The 17,959-nt window shown below is 40.0% G+C and overlaps 1 protein-coding gene across 1 annotated transcript in view; it reads left to right on the plus strand.

Annotated features, from left to right (window-relative positions):
- rragd (ras-related GTP binding D) overlaps nt 1–14,419 on the plus strand; it is a 35,135-nt gene extending 20,716 nt beyond the window's left edge. Inside the window, exons 6-8 of the mRNA XM_023994049.2 lie at nt 6,528–6,670; nt 11,837–11,985; nt 14,099–14,419. Of these exons, the coding sequence (XP_023849817.1) occupies nt 6,528–6,670; nt 11,837–11,985; nt 14,099–14,301 (495 nt within the window). The 3' untranslated portion in view covers nt 14,302–14,419. The remainder of the gene's footprint in view (nt 1–6,527; nt 6,671–11,836; nt 11,986–14,098) is intronic.
- The last annotated feature ends 3,540 nt before the right edge of the window (nt 14,420–17,959 follow it).

Below are 17,959 nucleotides of genomic sequence, written 5' to 3' on the forward strand. Positions count from 1 at the left end.
ATTTTTTATCCTGAAAAACTCACCCATCCTTAACGATTACAAACACACCTATAACATGATGCAGCCACCATTATGCTTGAAAATATGGAGAGTGGTACTCAGTAATGTGTTGTATTGGATTTGCCACAAATATTACACTTTGTGTTCAGTAATTAAAGTTAATTACTTTGACCCGTTTTTTGCAGTATTACTTTACTGCCTTGTTGCAAACAGGATGCATGTTTTGGAGTATCTGTATTCTGTACAGGCTTCCTTCTTTTCACTCTGTCAATTAGGTTAGTAATGTGGAGTAATGAGGCTAACATATGGAATTGTTTTAAGATGGTCATACCATGGTCATGCCATGAATTTTAAGACCCCTTTAGGTATATACAGTTGAAGTCGGAAATTTACATACACTTAGTTTGGAGTCATTAAAAGTCGTTTTTCAACCGCTCCACACATTTCTTGTTAACAAACTATAGTTTTGGCAAGTCGGTTAGGATATCTACTTTGTGCATGACACATTTGATTTGCACTTTTCGCACCAAAGTATGTTCATCTTTAGGAGATAGAACGCGTCTCCTTCCTGAGCGGTATGATGGCTGCGTGGTCCCATGGTGTTTATACTTGCGTACTATTGTTTGAACAGATGAACGTGGCACCTTCAGGTGTTTGGAAATTGCTCCCAAGGATGAACCAGACTTGTGGAGGTCTACAATTTGTTTTCTGAGGTCTTGGCTGATTTCTTTTGATTTTCCCATGATGTCAAGCAAAGAGGCACTGAGTTTGAAGGTAGGCCTTGAAATACATCCACAGGTACACCTCCAATTGACTCAAATTATGTCAATTAGCCGATCAGAAGCTTCTAAAGCCATGACATAATTTTCTGGAATTTTCCAATCTGTTTAAAGGCACAGTCAACTTAGTGTATGTAAACTTCTGACCCACTGGAATTGCGATACAGTGAATTACAAGTGAAATCATCTGTTTGTCAACAATTGTTGGAAAAATTACTTGTGTCATGCACAAAGTAGATGTCCTAATCGACTTGCCAAAACTATAGTTTGTTAACAAGAAATTTGTGGAGTGTACGTAAACTTCCGACTTCAACTGTATACGTATACATTTTTGCACAAATATATATATATATATATATATATATAAATATCACATTTATATATCACATTTACATAAGTATTCAGACCCTTTACTCAGTACTTTGAAGCACCTTTGACAGCAATTACAGCCTCAAGTCTTCTTGGGTATGACTCTACGAGCTTGGCACACCTGTATTTGGGGAGTTTCTCCCATTCTTCTCTGCAGATCCTCTCAGGCTTGGATCGGGAGCGCAGCTATTTTCAGGTCTCTCCAAAGATGCTTGATCAGGTTCAAGTCTGGGCTCTGGCTGGGCCACTCAAGGACATTCAGAGACTTGTCCCGAAGCCACTCCTGCGATGTCTTGGCTGTGTGCTTAGGGTCGTTGTCCTGTTGGAAGGTGAACATTTGCCCCAGTCTGAGGCCCTGAGTGCTCTGGAGCAGGATTTCATCAAGGATCTCTCTGTACTTTGTTCCGTTCATCTTGACCCTGATTAGTCTCCCAGTCCCTGCTGCTGAAAAACATCCCCACAGCATGATGCTGCCACCACCGTGCTTCACCGTAGGGATGGTTTTGGTCTGGTGATAAGCGGTGCCTGGTTTCCTCCAGATGTGAGGCTTGGCATTCAGGCCAAAGAGTTCAATCTTTGTTTCATAAGACCAGAGAATCTTGTTTCTCATGGTCTGAGAGTCCCTTAGGTGCCCTTTGGCAAACTCCAAGCCGGGCTGTCATGTGCCTTTTACTGAGGATCTGCGTGCCGGTTATGATTTTTACATGCACATTTTCGTGGAACAGTTTCATTTCCTTTATATCTCAAAATAGTATCACGTGGTTAATCAAAATTCTAAAAGTAACTTATATTTGCCAACTTTGTAAAAATAGCCTACGTAAAGCCAAGAAATAAAAACATTGCCGGCTGTAGATAGAAAATATCCTGATTTAAAATATATATCCTATAAATCACATTGGCTACGCATGACTTGTCTGAAAGGAACTTGAAACATTCTATCAACTATTACCTTGGGTACAGCCTGAAGATTGTTCTAGAAAACTTGCAACATTGTATAACATTTTCTGGGCCCTCAGAGTTTCCTGCTCCAGTGAGCTCCAGACAGACATAGCTGTAGGCTATTTGCACAAGGGATAAGAAGTGATCAGGTAGGCTTAATTTATGATGTTTCCACCGGATCAGAGCATGACATTTTTTTCCCCTTTCACGCTGAGCTGTTATCGAAAAAGAGATGGAAGGATTTTTCAAATAGGCTACGTTGAGGAACTATTGTCATTCTCAATGGATGCTAAAACAGACTTTGTTTACTTTCTGTTTGAGGTGAAGAAAAAAATCACTTTGAGAATTTCCACAGTGGTAGTGAGTTAAGGCGATCAGAAATACTATCAAATCCCCAAATGTGCAAATTTCTTTTTTCTGGGGGGGGTCATTACTACTATAGCCCATAGAAATGCATTGAATAACACATTCATAAATGGAAAATTAAAGACAGTCCAGTTTCTTTGTAAGGAAAAAGGTTTTGAAGTGTTTGTTCTATGTCTAGGAGATATAAGAAAGATCAGGAAATATTTTAGTTATTTTGGACACATATTTAACCCCTTAATTTGTTGCCAAAAAACTACCTTCGTACTTCCATGAATTTGTATTGGTTACCTTCAGACGAGTCCCGTGACACTTGTGGGTCGTCTTTTCATCTGGTCATACCATTTTTGTAGGCCAAACCATTCAGACGCGACAGATGTCTTTGTGAGTAGACCACATCTTGGGCTGTTTCATAGTCTGACAACACCACTGTAGCTCAGCCAGCCGACATAGGCGGATGCGGCGGATTGAGACGGAGATCTCTAGCTTAAACTGACAGATTTTGATGGGGATTTTTTTAATGTTGCTTCAATTGATGCACTGGTGCGTCAATAAAGTCTTAAGGATTAAACTCTGTAACTGTTTTACATTCGCCATTGTCCTCATGGTGAAGTCCCTGATCCCTATCTTTGCAGTAAATGGGTGTATTTGTTCACCATCCAAAGTGTAATTTATAACTTCACCATGCTCAAAGAGATATTTAATGTGTGCTTTTTTATTTTTGACCTATCTACAAATAAGTGCCCTTCTCTGCGAGGCATTGGAAAAGCTACCTGTTCTTTTTGGTTGAATCTGTGTCTGAAATTCACTGCTTGACTAAGGGACCTTACATATAATTATATGTGTGGGGTACAGAGATCAGGTTGTCATTCAAAAATAATGCAACTTATTATGTGACTTGTTGAGCACATTTTTACTCCTGAACTTAATTAGGCTTGCCATAACAAGGGGGTTGAATACTTATTGACTCAAGACATTTCAGCTTTTCATTTTTATTTAATTGTAAAAATAAAAAAAATACATACTGTACTTTCTGAAGGCACTGTATATGGAAACGCCCTATTCTTATTGTGACACCTGGAGGAACATTTGGGTTTACTTGTATGGTATGGGGTTATGGGTAAAGATGGCGCTCTAGTTAATTGGACCTGGTGATACTGTAGGAGCCTGCCTGTAAGATGCCTTTAGACCAACCGTTTTCTGATTTTATATTTGTTCTATAATATAAAATGGCAAGGCCAAAAACAAAGCAATGCATATAAAATAACTAAACAGGTACCAAATAACTAAAAATATTTTTTTAAATTTATAATAATAATTAGCAAAAACGTTTACTCTCTTGATTCTGAGGATGTGCTTTGATTTTTTTGCCCCCGTGTGCTTTTTTTGTTGTGACATTCTATTTGGAATATTCACAAATACAATGTACGGTAATCTATTGTATTCAGTTTATACAGCATGTTACTGTTGATCATACAGTAATTTACTGTGACAAGTACATTATATTTTGTTACAGTAGCTGGCTATTAATACAGAATTTCTTAACATTTGAAAAATTTATTTACTTACTTGAATAGGTTCTCCCAATAATGGGCAATCTTCAAGATATTTCCAATGGTAGCTGAGCACAGCCATGTGGACAGGATGAATGGAGGCAAGGAAGTGTTTGTCTCCAGAGAACTTTAGAACATGTTGAGCTGTTTGACTTGATCAGTGTAATCCACTTTCAGTTTGAATAAATATCCATCGCAGTCTGTCGGCCTCACTTGATAACTTAAAAACGAGCATAGGTAACAGTTACCCGGTAATGCACATAACATACAACTCTCCTTCTACGGGTGTGTGGGAGGAGAGTTCTTGAAATGTAACATCCAATCCTAATCTTGCCAGAATACTATTCAAACCGTTTTTGCAATACAACATTCTCCAGACCTCCAAGGGAGGCGTGACAACAATGTGATTTTGGAGGTATGGCAACGCGAGACTAGGGTATGCCTGACATCAGCAAAGACTGGGGTGTTTTTCAGGATAAAAAGAAGCGGGATGGAGCTAAGCACAGGCAAAATCCTAGAGGAAAACCTGCTTCAGTCTGCTTTACCTCAGACTCCGGGGGAGGAATTCACATTTCAGCAGGACAATAACCTACAGCACAAGGCCAAATCCACACTGGAGTTGCTTACCAAGAAGACTGTGAATGTTCCTGAGTGACCAAGTTACAGTTTTGACTTACAGTACATCTGCTTGAAAATCTATGGCAAGACGTGAACATTTATGTCTAGCCATGATACCCAACACTTTGACAGAGCTTGAAGAATTTTGAAAAGAATAATCTGCAAATATTGCACAATCCAGGTGTGCAAAGCTCTTAGAGACTCGCCCAAGAAGACGTACAGCTGTAATCACTGTCAAAGGTGATTCTAACATGTATTGACTCAGGGGTGAATACGTATCTAATCGAGGTATAATTCGTGTTTTAGTTTTCATAAATGTTAGAATTTGTGTAGATTGTTGACAAAAAAAAAGACTATTGACTACATTTTAAACCCACGTTGTAAGACAATAAAAAGTGAATAAACTCAAGGGGGTGAATACTTATGATTGGAACTGAGTACAGTATGCCTGAAGATTGAAGTTACTCTATGTGCGCGAATCTACATTTACAATGACAATTTAATTCATTCAGCAGACACTATTATCTAGAGAGACGTACAGTCAGTGCATTCAACTAAGTTGGTAAAAAAATTACCACATATCAGCGTCAGTCCAAGTAGACTTCTTCAAAATAGCGGAATCAGTGCCAGGAAGAAAGACAAGTATGTTAGGATTCGTCCCAGAGTGATGTAGACTTGTAAAACCAGATGAGTAGACGAGCCAATCAATTGCATCAACTGGTCATCAAAGTAGGAGGGAGAAGAGCGAATACCTGTCATTCAGTGTCAACACAGATCATACAGAAGTCACTTTAACTCATCAAACATCAGTAATCTCTTGCTGACCATAGATTAGTACTGTATCTAAAATACATTATCGGCATATGGATAGAAGGTTCAAAAGCCATATGGGACATATACATTTTTGGGGAGATTTTAGTTAATGGGAAGAATGTATGAAAACCTTGGCTTTGGGGCTTTATTTCCAAGCTTTCAAGTGAGTGCTCTTTCATTCTCTCGCTCTCTCAATTCAATTCAAAAGGCTTTATTGGCATGGGAAACATATGTTTACATTGCCAAAGCACGTGAAATAGATAATAAACAAAAGTGAAATAAACAAGCCTCTCTATCTCTCTCTCTCTCTGCCTCTCTCCCTCTGCTTATGTAAATTGTTTCCAGTGATCTAATATTCACAGAGGAGCGGGAGACCCAGATGACTGTGTTAGTGCTATATCTTCAAAGTACTCTGTTGGAGTCCTTTTCCCACCACCGACCCCTAGTGCTCTGGAGTTCTTGGTTCCGTCCCAAATGGCACCCTATTCTTTATATACGGCACTACTTTTGAATGGGCCCTAGTCAAAAGTAGTGCACTATATAGGTAATAGGGGGCTATTTAGGACGCAGTCCTTTTCATATCCCTGGTTGGTGCTCGGTGCTCTCTACTTTCTCTTCTTTGATTTACTTAACTTTGGTCCTCCCTGCCCCCCTCGGCCCCCCTGGCGAGCATACACCATGGCTCTCAACCTCACTCGTTAGTTCCTCTACAGGGCTTTTTGGTCTTGCCAAAATCTATCCCTCCCTGCTGTTTTGAGTTCTTAGAAAGTAGAGCATCTCCAGTTTAGTTTTTGCCCCGTCCTTGCTTTCTTTTTCCCCTGTGTGAGGTAGTCAAGTGTCGAATGTCGGAGAGAAAACACACCAGAATGATGAACTGTTAAAAAGCAGCGGGTGGCTGCAGTGTTTTACGGATCACCTGCTGGGTGGCGGCGAACTGTGGCAGTTCAACATGTAGAATCGTCAGGAAATTGATGGATGATATTCTAGTCGGAGACGATAGCGTGCCCACCTGCTGCTTCTAATCGCTCTGGTGTATTTGCTCTATTATGTGTTTTCTAAGTGTAGTGTGTCATCTCTCTCCGTGTACTTTCAGAACTCGGGCATAGAGAAGGCCTTTCTGTTTGACGTGGTCAGTAAGATCTACATCGCTACGGACAGCAGTCCTGTGGACATGCAGACCTACGAGCTGTGCTGCGACATGATCGATGTGGTCATAGACATCTCCTGCATCTACGGGTGAGTTGAAAGTTGCGTGGAGGTACTGTGCCGGCAAAAAACAACACATTTCTGTTGTATCCTGAGTATAATGGACCAACAAAGATGTTATTGTCTTGAGTCTCACAGTCACAATCAGACCTTCACACCAGGCAGGGCCCTTCAGTTCTGGTCCTGGGGACCCACAGGCTGTGCAGGGTTTTGTTCCAGCCCAGTTCTGGTAATAGAATTGTAATTTAGCAAACACTTTGTCCTCAGAACAAAGTCTGTGTGAATCCTGTTCTTCATACTCACTGTGTCTCTGTTCAATTTCACTCCAGCTGAGACACTAATTAGATCCTAATCTGAGTTCCCAGTCTGTTTTAGTAGATAGTTATTCTCTTTCACACACACACACACACACAAATGAAGAAATCATGAGTACAAGCACACCTTCATCTACGTTATTCCTCTCACGAATAGCTGCATTCACAGTTGAAATGTATATTCTCAAAATCTAGCCTTTATTGATATTGAGGAAAATAAAAAAAACATTTACTTTCACTTCAAAGTTGTTTAGCGGACGTTCTTATCCAGAGTGACTTAAGGTTAGTGGATTAAACGAAGGCAGTTAAGACAGCCACATCACAGTCATTGCAAGTTAAAAAAACAAACACATATTTGCACTCTGAGTTTATGTACATAGAGAGTTCATATGGTAATGTAGGTGGTGCTAAACACGGAAGGCACACAAGTGTGTCCTTTTAAGTTGAGCCTTTTAAGAACGGTGTGGTGCACTCAAGAGTTCTGCTTTGCTTAGTAAACACTTATCTTCTCCTTCCACCTGGCTGCCTGTCAGGGAGCTCTATTGCATCAAAACCTGACAAACACAGCAGGTGATCATCCGTTTTATGTCTCCTCAGTCTTCACCCTAGCCCTGAACACACCCACACACGCACACACGCACATACACACGCACCTCCTGTCCTGCCATGTCCTGTCCTCCTGTTCTGGCCATCAGGCTGACTAGTAGAACCTTCCTCGTAGCCATGAGAGGACGGTAGTAAACAAGCCAGCCGAGGTAAGCCATGTGGTAACGTTAGCTCCCTCTGGGCCCGTTGACCCAATATGAACCAGGTCTGATGTGCTTTCGTTGGGCTGCTGTGCCCTGGCAGGGAGGCTGCTGCTGGGGCTGGGGATATAGGCCGAGGCCTTACCCTGGGCACTGCAGCTGTGGGTTGGGATGGGATGGGATGGAGATATGCCACGCTGTGGTTTAGGAGGGCTGAGCTGGGGAAGGCTGTTGACTGTGTTTACGCCTCAGGGCACAACACTCTAGATGAGATGAGCTCTCACCGTATATAAGTCTGGGAGACTGCACAGACTTTGAGATATTTTCCAAGGGGGGACGTGTGTGTACAGTGACTTCATAAAGTATTCACACCCCTTGACTTTTTCCACATTTTGTTGTGTTACAGCCTCAGTTATAAATTGTGTCACTGGTTTACACACAATACCCCATAATGTCAAAGTGGAATTGTTTTTACAAATTCATAAAAAATGTAAAGCTGAAATGTTTTGAGTCTTCAACCCCTTTGTTATGGCAAGCCTAAATAAGTTCAGGAGTAAACATTTGCTCATTAACAAGTCACATAATAAGTTGCATGGACTCTGTGTGCAATAATAGTGTTTAACATGATTTTTGAATGACTACCTCATCTCTGTACTCCATACATCCAATTATCTGTAAGGTCCCTTAGTCGAGCAGTTAATTTCAAACACAGATTCAACCACAAAGACCAGGGAGGTTTTCCAATGCCTCGCAAAGAAGGACACCTATTGGTAGATGGGTAAAATTAAAAAAGCAAACATTGAATATCACTTTGAGCATGGTGAAGTTATTATTACACTTTGAATGGTGTATCAATGCATCCAATCACTACAAAGATACATGCGTACTTCCTAACTCACTTACCGGAGAGGAAGGAAACCACTCAGGGATTTCACAATGAGGCCAATGGTGACTTTAAAACAGTTACAGAGATTAATGGCTATGATAGGAGACTGAGGATGGATCAACATTGTATACTGAACAAAAATATAAATGCCACATGCAACAATTTCATTGATTTTACTGAGTTACAGTTCATATGAGGAAATCAGTCAATTGAAATAAATTCATTAGGCCCTAATCTATGGATTTCACATGACTGGGAATACAGAAATGCATCTGTTGGTCATAGATACATTAAAAAAGTATAGGCCTCACAATGGGCCTTAGGATCTCATCGCCGTATTTTTCTGCATTCAAATTGCCATCGATAAAATGCTCACTAACAGAGATGTAAACAAATGTTTGCAAAAAATATGAGAGAAATAAGCTTTTTGTGCTTGTGGAACATTTCAGGGATCTTTTATTTCAGCTCATGATGTGTTTATATTTTTGTTCAGTGTTGTTACTCCACAATACTAACCTAAATGAGTGAAAACAAGGAAGCCTGTACATAATAAAACATATTCCAAAACATGCATCCTGTTTGCAAAAAGGCACTAAAGTAAAACTGCAAAAAATGTAAAACTGCAAAAATAAATATTTCCTGAATACAAAAAAGCATTATGTTTGGTGCAAATGATCAACAACCAACTTAACAGAACTTGAAGAATTTAAAAAACAATAATGTACATATATTGTAAAATCCAGCTGTGAAAAGCTCTTAGAGACTTACCCAGAAAGACTCACAGATGTACATGTATTGACTCAAGTGTGTGAATACTTATGTAAATGAAATATTTCTGTATTTCATTTTCAATACATTTGGAAACATTTCTAAAAACAGTTTGTCCTTATGAAAAATTGTTTTTTTCATCTCTTTTTAATTCAGGCTGTAACACAACAAAATGTCAAGGGGTATGCATTTTTTCTGAACGCACTTTACATATTCCTGTATGTAGGTAATTGTGTGTGAGTGATCAAGGCATGCAAGTTGAGCTCCAATTTAGCTTTTGAGGTTTCATTGGACCAGTTGATTTAACTCTCCTCCAAATACTGGGATTACTCACATGACGTTTGAACATCATTATCATGGGTGCTTCCCAAATGGCACCCTATTCCCTATATAGTGTATATACTATGTAGGGGAAAGGGTGTCATTTGGGATGCAGACCCATGACAAAACGGCTGGGCTATTAACATTATTTAGAGGTTTCAGCAAGGTTTTTTCCACCTCATTTAGTTAATGACACACTCCCCTGACCAACATATTGAATGTCTGCGTCTTTCCCTAGTAATTACATTTGACATTTTTGTCATTTATCAGATGCTCTTATCCAGAGAGACTTACAGTTGGTGCGTTCAACTAGTAAGGGAAAACAACCACATATCACAGTTATTGCAAGTAGGCCCTTCTTTGAAAGGGTCTTTCTCGATTGAGGTTATCCTTTTTTTCTCTTCACAAATGATGACTCCATGTGAAACCGTACATGTTTTTTGCGTTGTTTTCCTCCCCAGTGACATGCAGTCAGAAACTATTCTTGGTTTGCAGACCTTATGTCAATGCATTCCCCCCCCCCCAAAGCTCCTGAAAGCATGGGATTAGGTTTGAGCTTTTATTCATTTTGATAATTACCATTTGACCCGGCATCTGTTACATAGTACAGCTTTTTATCTTATGTACTAGATGGTGTTGGCAGAGGGGACACAGGTACACATGTACTTTCTCATTTTAATGCATGTAGGAATATACAGTAGATTATTTGTGCCCCTGTATCAACTCAGGGAAAGCCAGTGTGAGGGTTTGTGCTCAGTTTAATATGGATGTTTTCCGGTGTGTGGGAGAACACATATCTGTAGAGTTATGTAAGTACTCGCACTCAAACCATATAAAAGGAAAAACCGAGGAGGCAAGATGCAAAAAATATACTTAATTTAATGTATGCTCGAAATGATAACAAAAGGTGCTAATGCAAAGTGCTTTTTTTTTGTTTAGCAGTTTGCACTAGCACCTTGAATTTTTTCGACCATGGATTAAATTATGTATATTTTTGTTTCTTGGCCTCCTTGGTTTTTCATTTTCTTTGTTTGACGGCGAGTACCTACGTTATTCTACCTATAGGCTATCAGCTCTGACTTATAACTGCTGCTGCTACAGTATGCCATTGACTTTCTCAGTGAATAAATCAAGATGGATACCTTAACTGTTCTACTTGTTTTTAATTGATTGTTATCACCGATTATGCAGATGGTGGCTATTGTGAAGGTTTTTACTTGCAATGATTTTGCTATGTGGTTGCACTTATTGTTAGTTGCTCTGGATAAGATCTGTTAAATGAGTTAAATGAGTTTAGCCATACATGTGTTGCCTTCATTCCTAAAAATATTTATTTAAAAACAGTGTTTTTACAGTACCAGACCTTATTGCTTGGTCTTTGGTTAACAAAGAGAGAGATAAGATGCCCTCACTCAGTCATCATCATCTCTCCAAACTAACAGGAATAACCCAGTTTCAGAAGTTAGAACCATTTTAAAGAGTAGTTCTTATTGTATGATTTGACATGATCCTACAGTGAGTCTATGAGAATGAACAGTCCCTAAAGAGAACAGAGAAGAGAACTTGGGAAAAGGAATGGGAAATGGGCTTTATTTCGAACAGAATCAAAAATAATTTAAATGGTATTCAACTCTTACCCTACGAGGTTCGGAGCCTGCTGGTTTTTCTGTTCTACCTGTTAATTAATTGCACCCACCTGGTGTTCCAGGTCTAAGTTGGTCTCGGATTTAGAGGGAAAGAATGAAAAAAAGCAGTGGAACTGGCTTCGAGTTCCAGAGTTGAATATGAGGGGTCTATTGAATATTCATTGAATTGAACTGCTCCTTCAGTTCCTTGGCCGACAATGTAAAAGCACAAACAAAATACATTATTAAACCAACAACAGCAGGGTTTCCTTTATCTCTGTATTCATTTTAATCCCAGTACTGGTATTCTTAAATTTAGGATGTGCATATCACCCTCCTTTTCTTCTTTGAATGAATTTTAGCTTAAATCTCGCTATCTCAACCTTTGTTCTCTTCTCTCTCTCATCCCTCTCTCCCAGGCCAATGTGGGACGAGGCAGGTACACCCTATCACTCACTCTTCCCTAGTTCTCGTCCCTCTCTCATCCCTCGCTCTCTTCCCTCTCTCATCCCCTTGTTCTTATCCCTCTCTCCCAGGCTGACGGAGGAAGAGGCAGGTCAGCCCTATGATAAAGAGTCCATGGCCATCATCCACCTGAACAACACCACCGTCATGTACCTGAAGGAGGTCACCAAGTTCCTGGCTCTGGTCTGCTTCCTCCGAGAGGAGAGCTTTGAGAGGAAAGGTAACAGAGAGTTAGGGAGGAGAGCTACAAGAAGAAAGGTGAGAGAGAGTTAGGGAAGAGAGCTTTGAGAAGAAAGGTGAGAGAGAGTTAGGGAAGAGAGCTTCGAGAGAAAAGGTAAGAGAGTTGGGGAGGAGAGCTTCGAGAGTTAGGGAGGAGAGCTTTGAGTAGAAAGTTGAGCGAGAGTCAGTCTCTATCCCAAATGGAACCCTATTCCCTTTAAAGTGCACTGCTTTTGACCAGGGCCCAACCTGGTCCAAGAAGAACCCCTAGCCTTATAGCAGAATGTGCTGTGACTTATAGGGATGAATTCTAACTTTGGATATTATGTGCTTGTACTAACACAAAGTTTTATGTTACCTCCCTAGTTTTTAGATTAGTCGTTGGCACTACAAAAGATTTTCCAAGAAATGTCACACATATCTCCTGTTAACACCAATGCATGATTTATTCAAAAATCTGAGTTACATCAATGCATGATTTATGCCAAGGTTCGAGTTAGCACAGCTACATGTGCATATTCAGATATCACGACGACCAGACATGACATGAATCCACAAGTGCAGTACTGAATACCTGCTGATACTAGAGGACCTGCTACTCTAAATAGCATGCTTCCAAAGGCTAACGACTAACCAGGATTGAAATATTTATTATCCAACCGCTTCTAGCGTGTTGTGTGATCTGTGATGAGCACAGTGATATGGGTTAATTGACAGATGGCAGAACATAATTAATATGATGACAATGTAAAGCAAAAAGCTTGTATTGTCCAGAGACTAAATACAGTATCCCTTCTTACGCTCAATTAACAGATGAACACATAATAAGTCATTTATATAAATTGCAATGGAAAGCCTATTATTCCATAGATACTTCTCTCTCGCTCTCTCTCGCTCTCTCTCGCTCTCTCTCTCCTATCCCTTAAAGAGAAGAGTGTGGTTACCTTGGCACCGATGATCAAAGGCTCTCATCTTCCTTTTAACTTGTGAACTTGTCAATTCCTCCCGGCTTGTTAGATTGAGCCTTGGCTGTCTGCGGCAGCTAAGAGATTGGACGACAGATGACACAGCACTTGTGATAACAGGCATTCATAAGAGTGTTCTCTTTGTACAGTACATGGGAAGGCATGGCATCCAAACTATGGGAACAGTCATTTTCAAGTTGTATTTATTAGACTCGTATAGCAGTCTCGGAATTGAGAGTTTCAGAGGCTGACAGCGAAGTCAGTGCATGGTTGTGTATTTCCTGTTTTTTATTGTGTGTATTTTTATTCAACAGTATGGTCTTTGACTTTTTTTTATGTGTTACATTTGAACATTTCCATTGGCATTGATTAGTCTTTCCCCCTATCCTATTTGTCAGCAGAACAAAAGCATGGAAGCTTCTTACATCTGGTAAACTGTTTGTCAACGAGTCACGAAATATCCTCTTTTCCCCAAAATAACAATAAAGCCAACAATGATAAGGTTACATTAATTCATTAACTTTAGTGGTTCTTACAACAGGTCAAATCCTACAGGTTATATTATTCAAGGTCGTATCATGCATTGTTTTCACCTGCAGTTTCAAATACTTTTACCCTCCAAAACTTTGGAAGAATGAGGGTAAAAGTTGTCTTCAAAGCATGTATGAGCCCATAGCATCTGCATACTATTCCCTTGAATTGTAAAATAATATTTCAGTCTTTATAAGCGTTTTGACACTTTCAACTCTAGACAATTACCACTCAACAATGGTATATTTAGCTTATCTTCAAATTCAGTGATATAAAATAAAAACATCTCATGTAAATAGCATTGCTCCAAACTTGCATATTTGACTATCGAAATAATTAGAGATGGCTTGGATAATTTGACAGATACATTAAACATGTATTACCTAGATTTAAGCTAACAAGCTAATGATACAGAAGAGATTTTTTTGTGTTTTTTGTGTTCATTTTGTGTTTCTTGCAATTGCAATTATTATCTGATTCACAATGTAGGATATTTTCGCTCATAATTGATATTGTGAGAGCGAGATGAATTTGTCATTTTAACATTCTAATAGCTATGGTAACTCTGCTCGTCCTGTCTGAATACTGATCTCATCCTATCTTGTCTTTATCCCACAGGACTGATTGACTACAACTTTCACTGTTTTAAGAATGCTATTCAGGAGGTGTTTGATGTACGAGTGAAGGTGCAGAAAAACAGAAAGCTCCTCAGCCAGAGGAGGTGGAGCAAACAGGCCCCAATGGAGTCCTCAGCAGCCAGCACTGAACGCCGCCCCATTGGTGGCATCACATGTCAATCAACCATCTTTAAATCAACATAAGATAAAGAGGAGGTGATATGTGAAGGGCTGTGGGCTGTATGGCCCCAAACACACTCAGGTTGTACAACTGCTGTAACAACACATTTGGCACAACGTTTGTGATACAACAGAGAGGGGGGAACAAAAATAAGATATGGAGACACCAATTTTTAATAGTAAACATTTTTGTGCAGGTCTTCACAACTGTTCAACAATCACTTATGGTTGCATTTCAACCATACAAACCAGCAGATATAGAATCTTAATTTGATCACTCTTTTGTTGCTGAGAACATGATGATTCACATTTCCTGTTACAGAAAGATTATTTTCCTGCTGTAGGAAACGGGCTCAAATTAAGATCCTACATCTGTATAACCTGGGCCAGAAGTTTTTGTCGAATCATACAAGACCTGGCCTGGAAATTAATATATATATAATTACCACATTTGTTACAGTTGACCTGTATGTTGAGTGTCAGCCCATAGTAGGGCATGCTGAAGTTGTATCATTTTTTACAAGTAAGGGCCTGTAATGTCATTTAATATTGTCACTAATAACAGTACATGGTCATAGTCAAAGTAATATGGATGGGCCTTTTGAATACTGTAGAAGTAGGATGGACACTGAAATCACACTGGCTGCATCCCACATAGCACCCTAGTCCTTTTATAGTGTGTAAGCCCCATAGGTCTCTGGTCAAATGTAGTTGGCTATATAGGGAATTGGATGTCATTTGAGATGCAGCCATGATCTTTATGGAAGCAGTCCACCAAAGCAACAGATTGTAAGAACAGATGTTCATAAAGCTACCAGACCAGGTTCAAATACTATTTGAAATCATTTCAATCATTTCTGTGCTTGACCTAAAACTATATATGCAAAAGTATGTGGAAACCCCTTCAAATTAGTGGATTCAGCTATTTCAGCCACACCCATTGCTGTCAGGTGTATACAATCAAGCACACTGCCATGCAATCTCTATAGACAAACATTGGCAGTAGATTGGCCTTACTGAAGCGCACATAGACTTTCAACGTGGCACCGTCATAGGATGCCACCTTTCCAACAAGTCAGTTCATCATATTTCTGCCCAGCTAGAGTCTACCCCGGTTAACTGTAAGTGCTGTTATTGTGAAGTGGAAACGTCTAGGAGCAACAATGGCTCAGCTGCGAAGTGGTAGGCCACACAAGTTCACAGAACAGGACCGCCAAGTGCTGAAGCGCGTAGCGCGTAAAAGTCATCTGTTCTCTGTTGCAACACTCACTGCCGAGTTCCAAACTGCCTCTGGAAGCAACGTCAGCACAAAAACTGTTCGTCCGGAGCTTCATGTAATGGGTTTCCATGGACAGGCAGCCACACACAAGCCTAAGATCACCATGCGCAATGCCAAGCGTCGGCTGGAGTGGTGTAAAGCTCGCCGCCATTGGACTCTTATGTTCACCAGGGATTGTTTTATTTTACACCATTATTATTATTATTATTAATGCATCTCATATTCATGTTTTCATGGAAACCCGCGTTCTCTGGAGTGATGAATCATGCTTCTCCATCTGACAGTCCGACAGACTAATCTGGCTTTGGCGGATGCCAGGCGAACACTACCTGCCCAAATACATATTGCGAACTGTAAAGTTTGGTGGAGGAGGAGTAATGGGCCGGGGCTGTTTTTCATGGTTCGGGCTAGGCCCCTTAGTTCCAGAAATCTTACCGCTATATTATGCAATTACATTCTAGACGATTCTGTGCTTCCAACTTGATGGCAACAGTTTGGGGAAGGCCCTTTCCTGTTTCAGTATGACAATGCCCCGATTCACAAAGCAAGGTCCATACACAAATGGTTTGACAAGATCAGTGTGTAAGAAATTGACTGGCCTCCACAGAGCCCCGACCTCAACCCTATTGAACACCTTTGGGATGAATTGGAACACCGACTGCGAGCCAGGCATAATCACCCAACATTAGTGCCTGAGCTAACTAATGCTCTTGTGGCTGAATGGAAGCCCCCACAGCAATGTTCCAACATCTATTGGAAAGCCTTCCCAGAAGAGTGGAGGCTGTTATAGCAGCAAAGGGGGGACTAACTCCATATTAATGCCCATGAGTTTGCAATGAGATGTTCGACGAGCAGATGTCCACATACTTTTGGCCAAGTAGTGTAGCTTGCCTGTTGCAATGGAACCAATAGAAAAGTTCAGTTGTGCAAACCCCGCCCACCTGGCTCCATGCAGACTAAAGCAAACTCTCAAAGTATTTGAACGATATCAAATAGTATTTGAACTCAGGTCTGAAAGATAGAGAAGAGAAAGAAGAGTCTCAGAATGTCAGCTGACTGAATGTCAATAACTTTATGTTTTTAAAAGGTGCTTTATTACGTTTTTCAGGCACAATGCAAAGGCAAGATCAAAGATAGCAATAAGGGTTGTTCAATATAACTATGTACCCGTCCTTATAGCTATGTTTATCATCTGTAATATTAACTGTACATCACATTTAACTGTAACACTCCCATTCAAATAGTATGATACGATAACTTTATTGTAAATTTATATGGAAATACATTTTGTAAGGTCAGCATACAAAATACACAAATCAATACTCTATAAAACAGCAGAGTGCAATACAAAAATGCTGTATTGCATGATGTACTGTATGTATTATTATAGTGTATTGATTTTGTGTAGCCAATGCAAACTTATCTCTTTCCATGCTTTATACAAGATAACATATGTCAATTATAGAAACAGCAAATCTAAATGACTAGCAATTACAATCAACAGTTTAAATCACAATTGTGGTGTCTCAAAGTTGTTCAATCACGGCATCAATACTATTTTAGCCATGCTAGAATGTTCTACCAACACCTTGTTGACTTTGACAAGCAATTTGCTCTTGAAGCCTGTCTGCTTTCAAAACCAATTATTTTGACCCATACTTTTATTACTTTACTAATTTACTGAACCATTTAATTTATTTTCAAGTTCTATTTATTTATTTTGTTCATCAATAAAATACGATTTGTTTACGTTGATGTACCTCATTGTCACCTTAATCACAACCCATTAGAAAGAAATGGATGTATTCACAACATATTTCCACATCATGAGTGTGTGAGTGTTTTTTTGCCTGTTTTCATCTGTTAGAACAAGCATTCTGTCATCATTATGACTGCACCATTAGGTCACTAGGGAATTACGCAATTTCAAGGTTGCACAGATCACACACATATTGTCTCACCATCCGCTTGGAGCCCTATGGGAACACACACCACGCTAACCCCACAGGAGATACCTGTACATTGTGTGAGGAGGCTGTGTGCGTGTTTCTGTCTGTGTGTGTCGCGAGGTCAAACATGGATTGCGCAGCAGCTGCTCTTTGCTGGACAGCCCACAGTGTGTTATCGTCTGCACTACAATGTGTTACATAAGACAATTTGATGTTTCAAATTATAATCCTCCACGCAGCACAGGGCCAAAATCCTTCATTCGGCTAGACCACAACCCCAGCTGTGACCCCCGGATTTTCCTTGTTACTTACCCACTCATTGTTACAACATAGGAGACGAGAGAGACACACACAAACACAGCCACGTGATAGAGCCTAAATAATAAACAAGCAAATGTTAAATACCTCGGGTCTGCATCCCAAATGGAACCCTCTTCTCTAGGTCCTGGTCAAA

Source organism: Salvelinus sp. IW2-2015, linkage group LG9, assembly GCF_002910315.2.
Source record: "Salvelinus sp. IW2-2015 linkage group LG9, ASM291031v2, whole genome shotgun sequence".
Lineage (NCBI taxonomy): Eukaryota > Metazoa > Chordata > Actinopteri > Salmoniformes > Salmonidae > Salvelinus > Salvelinus sp. IW2-2015.